Genomic DNA, 15,875 nt, shown 5'->3' with positions numbered 1-15,875 from the left:
TATAATGACTGTTCTTTCCAACAAATAAGAGTTCAATAGTTCATCTAATAATCCTTTTTCATCTATATCCAAAGAACTTCTCTAATGAATTAACATTGTTTAACTATTCGCCCAATATTATGACTCGCATGGAACAAACGTTTATAAATGGAGCAGCTTGAGTGTACAACTATGATTGTCGAGGTTGCTGAATAACGATTTTTATAATTTATAAAGTTATGGTTTAATTGAAGCAATATGATTCCTGTGAAGCTGTGATATGGTTGTTAGGGCAATTTAGTTCCATAATTAAAATTAAATATACTATTTTCCTGAATAGAAGAAAATTATTCTTATTGAAGCTGGCTCTTCTAAAGAAGTGCAGCACTTCAGCCGTTCTCAGTACGCTAAAAAAGAATTAAAAAAAATTATGCACCAATTACACATTATAAAAAAGTATGTAATAAATTGGATTATTTAGATTTTATCTAAATATCCAATAATATTTTTTTTCCTTTTCACATATTCAATTATTGGTGGTTTTTAAAAACCATATATGTAGCTAAAATTAAAATTTTCAATAATTTTACTGCTTAACTTTTATGATGTAATTAATAATCATTTTCTAAGATAGTATTTTTTGAAATCCACTTGGCTAATAGTAGTACAAAAAATATGAGTAGCCTAATTAAAACTTGATAATAAATCCCCTAATCTCTTTGGAGTAACTTAAATGTAAGTACTTATATAAGTGTTGAGTTTGAAGGTTTTTCCTACTTTCAATCGGGACAACATTTTCTTCTCCTAAATTTTTATAATAAAAAAAGAACTCGATAATGAATTTGTGCATTAAATTTGTTCTTATGCATAATTAAATAAATTTATCTTAAAAAATGTATACCTAATTTATTAAAAGATATATCAAAGATATTATTTGAATTTTTTATTTATTTCACATCACCTTATATAATAAATGAAGAGCTAATCCTTAAAAATATAATTAAATGTTTTGGTCTTAATTTAACACTCTTTTAATATATAAACTCATGGATGAAAACAAAGATAAAAGAAATAGAAAAATAATAAATGTGATAGTTTTATAATAATATATAATACATATATTTACACTTTTTTATGTTTTAATTTATAATTTATGTAAAAACTATCAATATTCTTAAACCCAACCCTATTTCAACAGCACTTCGTTAAAAAACTCCTTAATAACATAAACCCAGAACAAAACCCCCCGTGTTCTCTGTACCGCTAAACCCAACCCTAGTTTATTTTCTTCTTCACCTTGACTTGTTTTTTGCAGAAGAAAGTGAGGAATATGGAGGAAGAAGGGAGCGCCAGGAGGATCCAGGTGCGTTTCGTGACCAAGTTGAGTGAGCCTTACAAAATTCCGACCACCGCCATTGCCATCCCCGCCGACCTCACCAGATTCGGCCTCTCCTCTCTCGTCAACGCCCTCCTTGAATCCAACGGTACTTTCATTCTCTAACAAGCACCACTCCATCTTTTCCTTTTCCTTAATTTTCGATCATTGATGAATTTCGGTTCATTTTGTTGCCGCTTGTTGTTTGCAGACGCGCCGGAACCGTTTGATTTTTTGATTGATGGCGAGTTCATTCGAATGTCGCTTGAGCAGTTTCTTCTCGCTAAGGGAATCTCTGCGGTAATCATCTTCTACTACTGTCTATGTTATTGTGTGATTCTTTCTGAATGATAAAAAGTGAAACGTGATAAGAAAATGGGGACTGGAGTTATTCTGAATGAAGTTTCATGGAATGGAAATTTAACTTGGGAACTGGATAGGTGCTTGGATAAGTAGTAGAACCAGGAGTCTAGGAGTGTTTGATTTGTCCATTGGATTCCAATGATTCATTTTAGTTTTTAATTTCTTTTTATATTAAGGGCACTCTTTCATAGCGTGAGCGTGTGTATCTCAATCAAACAAATAAATGCTTTGCTTGTTATGGTGATAGTGTGAAACCATTGTTACCTTTTGGTATGATGTCATAGGAAATCATAGCTAACTGTCTTCAATGATCAATTACAGGAAAGGATATTGGAAGTTGAGTACACAAGGGCTGTGGCCCCACGAAAGGAGGAAGACCCTTCTTTACATGATGATTGGGTCAGTGCTGTTGATGGTTCTTCTTCTCGGTAAGCTTGCAAATATGTAATATTTTGGTGGTAGATTTTTCAAAGACTTCTAGTAATTCAGCCTTTCCATAATGGTCTTAGTTTGTGTTGTGTTAACGTGTTTTCTCTTAAACTGTTATGTTTATTAATGCTGGCAGCTGGCAATATGCCAATGTTTGTATGAGAAACTCCTTTTATTCAACCATTGTTTGTGGAAATTTTACTTAGGTTGGAATGTTGAATTTAAGTTAGTGTGGCTGGTTTTTATTGGCTTCCCTTAATTTGTTAATCATATTTGGTGATGATGGCAAGAGTGATTGGTGTCAACTTTTGATAAATAGGGTTTGAGTACATCATCACCATCAGATGTTTACTGTTTGAGGTTTATTTTGCATTGTGGTTGATGGCAATAACCCTGTTTGAGGCTTATTTTTGCGTTGTGGTGGATGGCATGGTAATAACCCTCTTTCTGAATACATTCTATATAGCTTTGGCCAATTGGATGAGTGGGTGTTATTTTAGTAAGTTGATTGATTTTTTTATTTGTATGTCCGTCACTAAGAATTTAAAGTTGAGTGCTACTATTTATGCAGGTTCTTTTTGACGGGATGTTATGATGGTTTAGGGAGGTAATAGGCTTGCACAGTTTTGTTTTTCTAGAATTATAGGCATATTGTATTTATTGATTAATATTATCATTTGATTACTTTCTTCATCTACCGAGCTTCCTCCATGATATGATTGGATTATATTTTAGGGTGTGGAAAGGTGCTGGATTATGTACCCATATATTGGATGGACATAGTGACGCAGTCACTTCTGTTAGTATCATCAATCCAAAAGGTATGAAGGCAAGCATTCTCTCCTACATGATGCCAACTTTGTTTCTGTTTATTTTTCTGATCATAAGTTTTTGATATTTAATTTATTGTTGATGAGAAAATCATAAAGTTTGTATCTAGTAGTATAAGAAAGATTATGGCTGTTTTGCCTTGGCTATCAAGTTCAAAGTCATTAATTTAATTAGCTATTTACATTATGTTCTTTCCCCCATTCCTTTACAGGATTGAGGATTGGGATGATTTTGTTTTATTTGCCATTAGCTTGTATGTTGCAAACATTTGTGCTTGTTTCTTTGTGTGATCCATGTCACAATGTTATATTGTTTCACAATATAGATGCATAGTATTGTAATTTGAATTGTTCCCAAGACATCAAGATTTGTACTGTAATCAGGTGATTCAGGTGCGGAAACTGTTACAGTAGCTACTGCTTCGAAAGACCGGACATTGAGGCTATGGAAGGTAACTAAAAGAAGCTTCCGAGCTACAGTTCTTTATGCTGTGCTTATTGCTTACTAATTTTATATTTTCCCATTTTTGTTAAAGCTCAATACAGAGGACCCTGTAAACCATCCTATGAGGGTTAGGGCTTACAAAATCTTGCGTGGTCACAAGTCTTCTGTACAAAGTGTTGCAGTGCAGACTTCTGGAGAAATGGTTCGTACTTGCTTTTCTAATTTTAAACTTCTCCCCCTTCTTTCTCACCTTGGTTTATGAGTAAAGTAATACTGGTATTTAACACTAGTCTTCTTTTGTTGTCTCAATCATAGGTTTGTTCAGGTTCTTGGGATTGCACCATCAATCTATGGCAAACAAATGACTTCAATGCAGAAGATGACCAAGTGTCCAAGAAGAGAAAAGTTGGAGGTCAAGTTGAGGAGTCTCAACTAGAGGTTTGTAGAAGTTCTTTACATCTTTTTTTTTTTTTATCTTGTGTTGTTGAAATTAGAATTTGTGTATGTAGTCACATATATTCTTGCCAAACATGTATTTAGAAGTTGGTTTTAATTTCCTAGTGATCATTAGAGATGGCATTACTCTTCTTTCTCTGACTGTTGTAATTGATGAGTTGAATCGTATAAGTTTAGGGATGTTGCTATATGCATTCTCTACTGGTTGAATGGAAGTATCAAAGCTACTGTTTATGCTCGAACTAGAGGCTAGAGGTCATGAAAGGTGTTTTTGAAACTATTTTGGAAGAATTTTGGACTATCTAATTCGGAGACAAGCTCAAAGTTTTTCTAATATTATTGTAGACCTGTAAAATTGTTTATTAAACCTTGTAGATTTTGTAACTATTTTTTCCTCTTAATTGGTGTTTCTTTCCCTTTTGATGTATCATGCCTTAGTTTTTGTTGACATGTAAGTTTTCATCAATATTACTCTGTTGTATTGCAGGGAGAGGCTTTTACTACCCTTGTGGGCCATACACAGTGTGTATCTTCTGTGGTTTGGCCACAACGGGAGTTAATCTATTCTGCATCATGGGATCATTCTATTAGGAAGTGGGATGTTGAGATAGGAAAAAACTTGACTGATATAGTAAGTTGAAAAATTTACGCTCTTTCTCTCTTTTCCCCAATTTGTTTAAAATTGTACTCTAATTTCTGTCTTTAGATAAAGCCTTGGCATCCTACCCTTTGATGCTCTGCCATTAACTTTTTGTGCGTAATCTGGCATCTAGAATAGAAATGGATTAGCGCGTGCTTGCCAATTTTTCTTTTTTCTTTTTATGAATGTCAAAGCTCTGTGTCATTTCTTAATCTCTTGTTCTAGTAGTGGCTTTGGACTTTTGTTCCTCTTTATAAGATTTTTTGTAGTCTTTTTACGTTTAGTGTGTGTTAAATCTTCAACATTTTTTCCTCAGTTGATTGTTGATTATGATGTTTTTACATGGTTCTGGTAGTCCAAAGTTGTCTCATTATGAAGCAATCTTGGTTTTGGCCCTTGTTTATACTTAATTTAGGATATATTGAACCAACTGTGATGTTTTTTCATCTAAAAAAATAATTTAAAGTGCTTACCATGCTGGAGGAAATGGAACCCTGCCATGGTTGTAAATCTGATTCATTGTGATGGATGCAATGTTTACTGGTTATCTATTTCCTTCATTTATTCTAAATTATTTTCTATACAAAACTATTGTTGAAAATGTTTGTTTAGTAATCAGAGGTAGAAGAGCAACACCAAAAAAGAAATTAATATTAGATTGTTTTCCATGTATAGTTCTGTGGGAAGGTTCTCAACTGCCTTGATATTGGTGGGGAAGGTTCTGCTCTGATAGCTGCTGGTGGTTCTGACCCTGTCCTTAGGATCTGGGATCCTCGTAAGCCAGGTCTGTTGAATAAAGCTAATTATCATTTTCTCTCACCTCCACAGACAATCACATGCATGCTAATATCTTGTAAAATATTTTTTTTATTCTTTCTTGCAGGCACTTCTGCTCCTGTTTTTCAGTTTGCTTCTCATACTTCTTGGGTTTCAGCTTGCAAATGGCATGATCAGTCTTGGTTTCATTTACTTTCTGCATCCTATGATGGGAAAGTTATGTTGTGGGATCTGAGAACTGCGGTAATATATCCTTTTATTGTACCAAGAAATTTTTACTCCTGGCGTGATTATATATCTATCTTTGGGTCTTTTTCTGATAATTTTCTCCATCAATGTTGTAGTGGCCTCTTTCAGTCATTGAATCCCACAGTGATAAGGTATAAAACTATCCATGTCATAGCATAAAAGAATACCTATTCAACTTTGTTTTACACCCAAGGAGAGCCAAAGTTGCTAATAATATAATTGGCATTTGTTTAACTCAGGTATTGTCTGCTGACTGGTGGAAAAGTGACAGTGTTATCAGTGGTGGAGCAGACTCGAAACTTTGCATTTCGTCAGAGATCCCTGTACAGTGAGGCAAACTTTAATCATACTATCATAGTATGGTGATTTTTTTGAGATGGTGGGATAGAGGCAGATATTTCTTAAATGTAGGGAACCAATCAAGTTTTTGAGCCAATTTTGTCCAAGGCACAATTGTCTAGTGTTTTTTAGGTGTTGTGAACAAAGTCTTATTTTGTGTAGAAATGTGTTATCCATACAACAATTAATACAATATTTTTTATGTTTATCTCTATGCATCACTTCATTTCTAAAATCTTATATTTCTCTTGTAAAATTTATTGTATAATTTGTTGTACAAATATTATTTCTCTTTTTGTGTACTCCCTTTGTTTTAAAATGAATGATGTTTGAAATATTTTTTTTCACATTAAGGGGGTGTTTGGTAGGGAAGAAATTTTTTCATGCGTGAAAATCATGATTCTTTCCATTCATTGCAATCCTTTACAACTACTTGTACCAACTCTCGTTGGCTAGTAACAATGGTAGGGGGAAAGATTGTTTTCAATTTGTTGTATCCAACACGGCACCGGGAAACAATTTTGTAGGGAAAAAGCATATAGGTTTCTAAGTTGTCATATTTCCACTCAATCTAAAGAAATCATATATCCTCCCCTTCAATGCAGTGCTTCAGAATCAGATGCACCAAATTTGGCAGTCTCGTAAAAATTGTTGAGTAGAAAATTGCCTTTAATTTGTTGCAACTGTTTTTTTTTTTAATTATTTATCTAAATCATCCTCAATCTGGGAAACAAACTTGCAGGAAAGGCACATATTGGTTTCTTTAGGAGCTTTTAAACTTTTAAAGAAGCCGACCTTGCCAACGAACGCACATAACATAACCACCTCGCCACCTCCAAACCTAATATAAAGGTCTCTCAGCTTTTACTTATTCTCACACACTCGCACCCAATTTTCTTGTTCCCTTGTATGTTTTAATATATAAATTGAGTGCACTTTTCTTCTATAGATTCGCTTAAAGTCCAACGATGCACCGAAACTAGTTCCATGTTGGTATGCATGGTACATTTTGCCTGGCTCTTTTTCAACCAAACTCATCTTTGATTACAAGACGTCTATGATAATTGTATGGTGTGTTTGTTTTCTTGTAGGCATGGATGGATAATCAGATGATATAATGATTAATGAGTGATATTTTCACAAAGAGTTTATCTAATTATCCTTTCATATGAGTAGTAATTAGTTAATACTTAACTAACATGCCAGTTCCTTAATCAAGAAAAGGTAACTAATAATTAACTCGTCATTACCAGGAGTAAAAAGATTTAAAACGCAAAATTGATAGAACCATTCATTATGCTATTATCCTTGCTTGTTGATTCATAAATATGTTCCTCAGACACTTTGGTATCTACACTTTATTTCTTTACACTTCTGAGATATAAAAAAAAAACGGGGGAAAGAAATCTTCGGACAGAAGGAAGTTTAAAAAAGAAAGCAAACAAATACAAAATGTTGAAATTGAAATAACATTGCTACAAACCCATCTTGCAAAGCAACATTTTAGCCTAGGTCATTGCAATGTATGATGGTAGTAGCATCCCAAAATATCACTGTTCCTGACAACAAGGAAATTATCATGGAAATAAAATGAAAGAAAACAGTTCCATAAAATAATCAAGGGATCAATAGTGGCATTATATAGTTAAAAAGATCTAGCAATGAAGGGGTTCTGTTGGGGATATAATATAACAAGAAAAAAAAATCAACGAGTTTCTGCTGTACTAACATTATATATATATACTATGCGTGTCATAGCCATTACACAAAACATAGATGAGTGACAATAAAAACTCAATAAAGGGATGAAAAAAAAAAGTAAAGTATCACCATGGAGAAGGAAAAACAAAATATCAGCAACAGGGTAAGATGTACATGCATCCCCTTATCCACGAAAGACAGAGAAAACTACGAGATGATCGCATTCAATAAGTCTCATCATACATTGTATAATAACCGTCACCCCTTCTTGATTTGTCAGCCTGCAAAGAGATGGCAGCGTTAGTACAACAAGTTGGATATACAAAAAAACAAAGCAAAAATCCACAACAACTGGGTTTTCTATAGATGCAAATAGAAATACCCTATTGATGATATTCTCAAATGCTTCTGTTCCATTCTCTTGGATGTACTTCTCTGCAGCAGTCAGAATATCATCTCGCTTACCCAAGGCATCCTTTTTCCTTGGAACGTACCAGATGTTAATGGTCTGAGGATTGACATAGAAAGGTCTCACATAATGCTCATAAACATAAGCGGCACCGCTAAAGTAAGGAAGGACCAACCAGCAGGTTGCAATCAGCTTTGCATAGGGCCATATTGGAATCCTGAAATATATATACATATGTTGTGAAAATTCAGCCAAAAGTTAAATACTTTACCCTGTGCCCTTCTAAACATATTTGTCACAACAGAACTCATAGAAAGCTTGATATAGCACACAAAATGCATTACAGTAATTCAACATTCAAGCTTTTTCATATTTGCCATATTGTTGAAGCTTGATATAGCACACAAAATGCATTACACAAAATGCCATATTGAAGCCTTTTCATATTTGCATTCAAGCTTATCTACTACTATGAACTTAGCAATTTAACAGCCGTTTGTTCACTTAATTTCTCTCACCATAAATTACAACCAAATTAATCATTAAAACACTAAGATTTGATGAATAACCCAAATTGGCAGGTGGCAAAAGTCAGCTTGCGCATAGAGATACTCTTCAGAAAAAAATACCCCTAAAATCTAGTAATGTATTAATAGGTAGCATTTAATAAATCACATTTTCTTAAGGAACCCAATAAACTACATCCACAACAAATTGCAACAACAAAATAAAAAGCCTAAAATCTCAACTCTGAGGTTTATCGTCACGTTTATCACTGAGTACTATTCTTGCAAATCAATTAACATAAACAACATAAAAAGATATACAAAAAATGCATACCACTCAAGGACTTTAGCAAAAGTAAGTTCAAAGAGGGTGATCAAGGAGTAGAGAACCCAGTAAGTGAGCCACTGCTGATCATCAATAGGAGACTTGCTCTCAATTGCCCTAATTGAAGCATATCTGAAGCAAAACACGAAAACCCACATCAATAATATGAATGAGTCCAACAATGGAATAAATGCAAAAGGAACATTCAACAAAACACATTGTGCGTGTAAGGAAAAGAGGAAGATCAAGATTTTGCTTACAGAGGATAAACAAGACTAATGACAGGCCTGCAATAGAAACAAAAATAGATAACATAACATATCAGTTGAGAAGAAAGAGAAAAAGGAAGCACATTTTGGAGAATGTGTGATTTGAGAGAGAAGGAAGAGGGAAAAAGAAAAAAAAAAAAAACATACCCAGCAAGCACATCGAAGTTTTTGAGAAGCACCTTGAGGAAATTGCCGGCCCCAGATCCCATTATTGATCTCTTGAGTGAATGCTAGTGTTAGTGTTAGTGTTTGTGTTTGAGCCTTTGAGGGCTTCAAGAGGAGAGAGAGAGAGAGAGAGTGCGTGGTTTGCGTGTGAGAGAACAAAAGCAGACAGATGTGAGAAAAAGAAGGAGCGGTGATAGGGAGCTAGTTTCCTGTGCAGCCGAGACTACGACCATAGTATCTGCATTTCGATTTCAATCGTGGATGGGATGGAATGCTGGACCAACGTGGCCCGCCGACACTCAAGTATTTTCCCAAGAATCTTGTTAACCACGTTGATTAAGAAATTAAAATAAAAAATATTAATTATAGACATTATAAGACAACATAAAAAGATTATGAATTAATTATTTTGATAATTTTTTAACCAATATCTTAAAAATACTGGTTAATATTTTTTTTAAGAATGAGACACTAATCAAGTTGGTCGGTTCACCAAATAAAGACTTGCGGATTCCCGTAGACTAGTTAGGTGCTAAATGACAATTAAATTGAAGATTAAGGAAAATTAACCTTGGTTTCCACATATTACGAATTTGCTGCTACCTACATTGTCCTTACAATACTCTTACCCACGTTTTTTTTCTTCTTTTTTTTTTTAAATAAATTTAAATATATTTTTAGTCTTTGTAGTCCCGTGTCTTTTATTTTTTATTGTTGTAAAATTATTATTTTTCCTATAAATTATATTTATTTATTTTTAATTTTTAAAACACTTTAACTAACACTTTAAACAGTCAACAAATATTATCTAAAATGTCATAAAGATGAAAAATAAAAAATTATAATATATAAAGACTGAAATTATTTTTTTTACAAAGACTAAGAAAAAAAGTGGTTAATTGCAATAACTAAAAAAAGATATTTAAACTTTTAAAAAAATCCATTCCAAATATTTTTTTTTCTGTTTGAAGTTAGGTTGATACTTGGTAGGTGGTAGGGCCTTCATCGTTTGTGCTTTCAACGATATTTCAATTGTGGGTTGTCATTTTGTAAGATTCCTTCTGTTTCTAGAGTAACTTCATTTATACTTCAAAAAAAAAAAAAAGAGTAACTTCATTTATGTTCCATTTGCTAAAAATGGAGAATGAGCCAAAATTTCAAAATATACCGTGGTAAATAATTGGGAGAGTAAACAAAAAACACATAATTTTTTTTGTTTTAAAAATTATTATTATTTATTTATTCTATAACCAAATAAAAGAACATATGTTTTTATTTGTGTTTATTTTTTTTCTATTTTCTTAAGGCTCCTTGAATTAATTTTTGAATTTTATCCAAGCAATGCTCCCGACTATCAGACTAGAACATAATACGAGATGCCTAAAGGCCCTAAACTAACTCCAGCTAAAAAGTTGAATGACAATAAAAATGTGACATTTAAGTGATATTAAAAAAACTTAATAATTCTTATAATTAATTTCAAATTTGTTTAGTTTGGATGCTAATTTGTATTAAGACAAATAAAATCGAACGTTAAATTGTGTTGCTAAAGTCAAAAAAAATATATTGCCTTTCTCATTCAACCATAATCTGATCCCATTCCACGAAAGTAGAGATAAAAAGTAGCGACCAGTTTTTTTCTTTTCTTTTATATTGAAAGCGAAAACACACAGGAAAAATAAATGAAATAAAAAATAGTTATTTTCCCATGTTAAGTGCCGAATAAAAAGTTTCTTAACAAATAAGTGCCAAGGAAACATCAGACATGGTGCCATGGAAAAGCACCACAAAAACATTTCTACAAGTAACTAGTGATTTCAAGGCCTGAGAAAACAAAGTAAAGGAGAATGTACTAACTCGAACCAAAAATGATTATACCTTTTTTTCTAACAGAAAGGAGTGAAGACTCTCTTAGATCATTGAATAAATGTAATTTATACATGTAAGCTCCAGAGAGGCTTTGCTATCAGGAAAGCTAGTTGGCATGTTAAACCAATACTGAAACTATAACACTAGAAAATACAAATTAGCTTGAAGTTGGTTGCTCTCCAAGCAGTTGTGATGGCCATGAATCTGCCGGTGTGGGATACCTAGCATGTGGTTTACTGACTACAGACATAGATTTCGGTGTGACCTCGGTAACATTAGGAGCTGGAAAAGAAGCTTGAAGATTGGGATGAAAGGGGACAACCAAAACCGTAGATCCTTGCTGCAAGTTAGGTTCTATGGTATGCAATTGGAGATTCTGTCCTGGAAAATTTGTCTGCTCCGGTGGCTCATGGGGAGGTACATTCAGGTCAGGTTTAGATTGAGCCAGTCTTGCCTGTATCTCACCTTGAAGTTTCTCAATTTGAGTTTCTAGGCTACAATTCTCCTCCTTCAGCTCATTTTTCTCCATGGTCATCTGCCCAATGAACCCGATAATGTGAAATCCAACCAGATACAAGGAACTGGCTGAAAGATAACTTAAATAGAAAGGAAAAGGGTGTCAATCTTACATAATGAGATTCAGACAACAGAGTGACATTCTCTTTCTTGAGGGACTCGATCTGACTGAGCAAGTCTTTCAGCAACCTGGCAGTTTCACACAGTATAGAAGCCTTTCCATTGTTCTCATTTAGATCTATCCCCACACCACCACCAAAACCCCCCCGAAAAAAGGAAGATAAAAATAACTTAAAATCATCTTGAAAGCAACAAACCAAGACTGTAAAGTTTGAACATATTCAAGATACATGATGGAGGCACAAGAGGTTACCAAGTGCACTGGCAAGATCAACAAAGCGTTCATTCAAATGCTCACGCTTCATTTTCTCCCTTTCAGCCTTGTGAATTTTCCTGGGGACTTTCCCTTGGTTCATTTTACCAGAAGAAGACCTGAAGCAAATCAAGTTTACAAGAACTGAATCCAGATGAAGAACCTGTAAAGTCCACATAAACTACTCATGCAAGAGACAGCTAGAATGTAGTGCAGTAGTGCTATTAGACTATTAGTATAACATCAATACTACTGCTGCCACCACTGCTTGTTATCAATAGTTATGGTCAAATTTAAATTTGTCCTAACAAATAGCTTTGTAGTTTAAACACACAGAATAATAGATATTTTATATTTACACTTGCATCAACTCAATACATCAAATGTTTCAGATCATATAAGGAAGTTTTCTCCAATTGAACCCTAAGAATTACATAAGGAAGTTTTCTCCAACTAAACTTAAGAATTACAAAAGGAATTGCACACAGAAAAAACTACCGGCACAAATCAAATTCTTATTTCTGTGGTGAGCCTGAAACTACATATCAGATTATCTCATATGCGTGTTCATGAAAACATTAGAATCTCTGACCTGTTTTTCGAGGTCTCAACCATTGGAGCCACACTCTCTGATCCCATGTGCACAAAACCAGCTATATGCCCTTAAGCAATTCTTCCAGCAACAAAATTTCCTAAAGTAGAAAAAAAAAAGAAAAAGAAAACTACTTCAATATTATACTTTTTAATTCTTATAACGCAAGGAGAGGTAAATCGAACACCACAAGAAACGAAAATTTCTTTTTACAGTCAATGAAAAAGTAAAATCCGTTTTCCCTGATTAAATCAATTCCCTCCCTCCCTCGCAATCCAATCAGAGAAAGGGAGGAAAAAACAACAAGCCAGGTTCCCAATTTTAATTTCCAGAATTCATAGCAGCCAAACAGAGCATCGAGAAATTCCAAGGAGCAAACAGAAAGAAAGAGAGAGGAAGATTATTTATGTGTGCACAAAAAGGGAAAGTAGTTTTGCTTACCTAACCGTGGGGGGAAGAGGAAGAGGAATCGAAAGGAATAGAATTGGAATTGGAATTGGAATATTTGAAGATGGAATTGGTTATGGAGGAGTTGGGAAAATGGGAATTAGGGCAGAAGAGAGAGAAAAGAAGATTGGGTTGTATTGTATTGTGGCGATGGAGTGTGGCGGGAGTGCACCTGTCACGCGAAGGTGCGTGCCGAGGTCATGCTCATTGGCTTCAATGACTTCCCCACGTCATCTTTTTCTTTTTAGGTCTTTTTATCAACCCTAAATTCTAACTTTCCATCCATTCAATATTTTTATAGACACATTCACTGATATACTTTTGCATTTTTATTCTTTTTTAAAATTTAAACATAAAATTAAATTTTGTAGATCATACGTCCTAATTAATAATTTTTTTTCTATTAATTATATAGTTTTCAATGAATTATATAGTATAAAGAATGTGATGATAATACTCGGCTTTTGATATATTAAGTTTAAATTTTTTATTTTCATCTTTTATGCTTTTTAAAATTTTATTTTGATTATTTTTTAAAAAAGATATTAGTGTTTCGTCAATATTTTGACATAACACTACACATAAATAAAATAACTAATTTAAAATAATTACAACTTAAAATAATTAATTTGAACCTTTTTTCCATCCATTTTCACTATTTATTTTCTACCTATTTGTATTGCTTTTTCTCTGTCTCAATGATTTGAAATATTTTTTAAGTCCTTTTTTCTATCCATTTGCGTTTTTTTTTTAATCTTTTCTCATTCATTTACATGTTTTTCTACTCATTTTGAATATTTTTTCTCTCCCAATTGTTTGATTTTTACGCTGCTTATTAATTTTTCCTACTATCGTTTTGCCCGTTTATATATTTTTATACTTTTTTTACTCACTTTTACAATTTCCTTTTGTTCATTTTATTATTCATTTAAATTTTTTGTTGCTCATTTGAGTAATTTTTCCTTTAATTTCTTTTTGTTCATTTTCATAATTTTCCTGTTTATTTTTCTCGTTTGTTTACATACTTTTTTCTTTTAATTTTGTATATGTCATCACATCATTCACATATTTTTTTTTTAGAATTTATAAATATTATTTATTAAAATTTCTTAACAAAGAATTATTAAATGTGTAGAACGAAAAAATAAAGTAATTTATTTTAACTTTGAGTTTAAGCAAACCAAAAAGGCAAAAACGTTGGGAGACTCAAATTGCTTTACTTGCTCGCAGCCATCATCATGCTCATGCACGTAATATTTTAATTTGATTACCAACTACTCACTTGTCATGGTTATGTATTCCTATCTAGCAAATAGCAACTCAATTTTATAATTAATCACAGCATTGAAATAATGCAAATTTTATAATTTATCATCCGAATCATCTTCCATTAGGTCCTTATTTGATTGGCAAAATTTAAAGATCTTTAGTTATCTAACTATTGTTGATGAACATTTGAATTTGGCAATAAATGTGATCGCTTGAATTAAAAGAACAATTATAGTATAACTGAGAATAAAAATTATGTAAATAACATCGATCTCTCTCATCTCTTCCGTTTGTTGTGACTTGCAAGACAAAATCTATATACTGCACAAAAAATTATACAGTATACAATTTTACATATGCAGCAATAATGTAGTAATTTCATGCATGTATTTATCAAAAAAAGAAAATAAAACTTCATGCATCTAAGTTTACTTATATTTATTCAGACATTTTTTATTATACATTTTCTCTTTATGTATGAATAACAAATATATAATTCGTTCAATTAATCTCAGGTCCTTGTATTATTAAAAGTTTTGAAACTATTTTTCTGTATTTTAAATATTTAGTACTACCATTAGATTTTTAGGATTTAAAAGAATTTCTAATTAAGTTAATATATCCTCAAAAATTACAAGGACACTTTAACAGTATGGTTTATTTCTTTTTTTTTTTTTGTGTATTGAGGAGGGCCATAGGCCCAAAAACAAAAACACCATAACACTACCTAGGAACATTTTGGAGAAGGATATCTGGGATATTTTGAGCCCATATACTTTTTTTTTTAATTGTAGTTCTTGAATTTATCCTATCATTAAAAACAAACAATATTTTAACAGAAATACTTAATTTATAATTATTGAAATTATAAAAAATAAATCATAAATTTCAAAAAATCTAATTTTAATTCTCCCCCATAATATTAATTCATAAAAATATATATTTTTTCTATAAAAAAGAAAAAAATGTATTTTTAGTCTATATTCTTTCACTTAGATTTCATTTTGGCCTATGTACTTTCAAATGAATGAAGTTATTTTTTCAAATTTTAAAAATATATGAACTTATTTCCTTTTCAAGCTTACTTCCCCTGCATTCAAATATAAGCTAAATTTAATTACTTTTGTGCTAATTAAAATGTTAATTAATATCATTTAGTTATATTAATTACATTTAATAAATAAAATTTTTCTTAAAATATCCTTCATTAGAATTTGACATCAAGAATAAAAAATAGTATTGAAAAATATTTTAAAATAATATTATTAAATAGGATGAATGCATATAGTTAAATTTGCTAATATCTGAATTAAAAAAAATTCTTTTTACTTATAATTGAGTACAAAGAAAAATATTTAGTGGTAGTTTATAGTTGTTAAGTTGGAAGATTAACTAAATTTATATATTTTTTAAAAGTTAAAAGGCTAAATTCATTTGGAGACCAAAAAAATTAAGTAAAAAAATACATGAAACAAAAAGATATCTTTTCCTAAAAATATTGATTCACCTTTCATGTTCTGCAGCGTTGGACAATTGTGCAAGGCAGATCCAT

At 32.1% G+C, this 15,875-nt stretch overlaps 3 protein-coding genes across 4 annotated transcripts; 1 reads left to right on the top strand and 2 right to left on the bottom strand.

Moving 5' to 3' along the window:
- Positions 1-1,189: 1,189 nt before the first annotated feature.
- Positions 1,190-6,090, top strand: LOC114411866 (ribosome biogenesis protein WDR12 homolog). Its single transcript, XM_028375588.1, has 13 exons — positions 1,190-1,463; positions 1,566-1,654; positions 2,039-2,145; positions 2,718-2,753; positions 2,882-2,967; positions 3,361-3,428; positions 3,513-3,623; positions 3,737-3,859; positions 4,365-4,508; positions 5,193-5,301; positions 5,401-5,537; positions 5,639-5,674; positions 5,783-6,090. The coding sequence occupies exons 1-13, from the start codon at positions 1,310-1,312 to the stop codon at positions 5,873-5,875; spliced, it is 1,293 nt and encodes a 430-aa protein (XP_028231389.1). The 5' UTR covers positions 1,190-1,309; the 3' UTR covers positions 5,876-6,090.
- Positions 6,091-7,486: 1,396 nt separating this feature from the next.
- Positions 7,487-9,479, bottom strand: LOC114411869 (HVA22-like protein a). The gene is made up of 5 exons (XM_028375591.1): positions 9,240-9,479; positions 9,084-9,110; positions 8,833-8,955; positions 7,966-8,209; positions 7,487-7,864 (listed from the first exon to the last, which is right to left on the bottom strand). Exons 1-5 carry the CDS (start codon positions 9,299-9,301, stop codon positions 7,808-7,810), a joined length of 513 nt encoding a protein of 170 aa, XP_028231392.1. The 5' UTR covers positions 9,302-9,479; the 3' UTR covers positions 7,487-7,807.
- Positions 9,480-11,110: 1,631 nt separating this feature from the next.
- LOC114411868 (transcription factor bHLH47-like) lies at positions 11,111-13,286 on the bottom strand. 2 transcript variants are annotated; one of them, XM_028375589.1, is made up of 5 exons: positions 13,049-13,286; positions 12,608-12,707; positions 12,016-12,134; positions 11,756-11,880; positions 11,111-11,661 (listed from the first exon to the last, which is right to left on the bottom strand). In XM_028375589.1, exons 2-5 carry the CDS (start codon positions 12,652-12,654, stop codon positions 11,284-11,286), a joined length of 669 nt encoding a protein of 222 aa, XP_028231390.1. In that variant the 5' UTR covers positions 12,655-12,707; positions 13,049-13,286; the 3' UTR covers positions 11,111-11,283. The 2 variants fall into 2 exon arrangements, with proteins under 2 accessions (XP_028231390.1, XP_028231391.1); XM_028375590.1 differs by lacking the exon at positions 13,049-13,286 and having other exon boundaries at positions 12,016-12,178.
- Between the last annotated feature and the right edge of the window lie 2,589 nt (positions 13,287-15,875).

Source organism: Glycine soja, chromosome 5, assembly GCF_004193775.1.
Source record: "Glycine soja cultivar W05 chromosome 5, ASM419377v2, whole genome shotgun sequence".
NCBI lineage: Eukaryota > Viridiplantae > Streptophyta > Magnoliopsida > Fabales > Fabaceae > Glycine > Glycine soja.
This window is presented reverse-complemented; position numbering and strand designations above follow the sequence as displayed.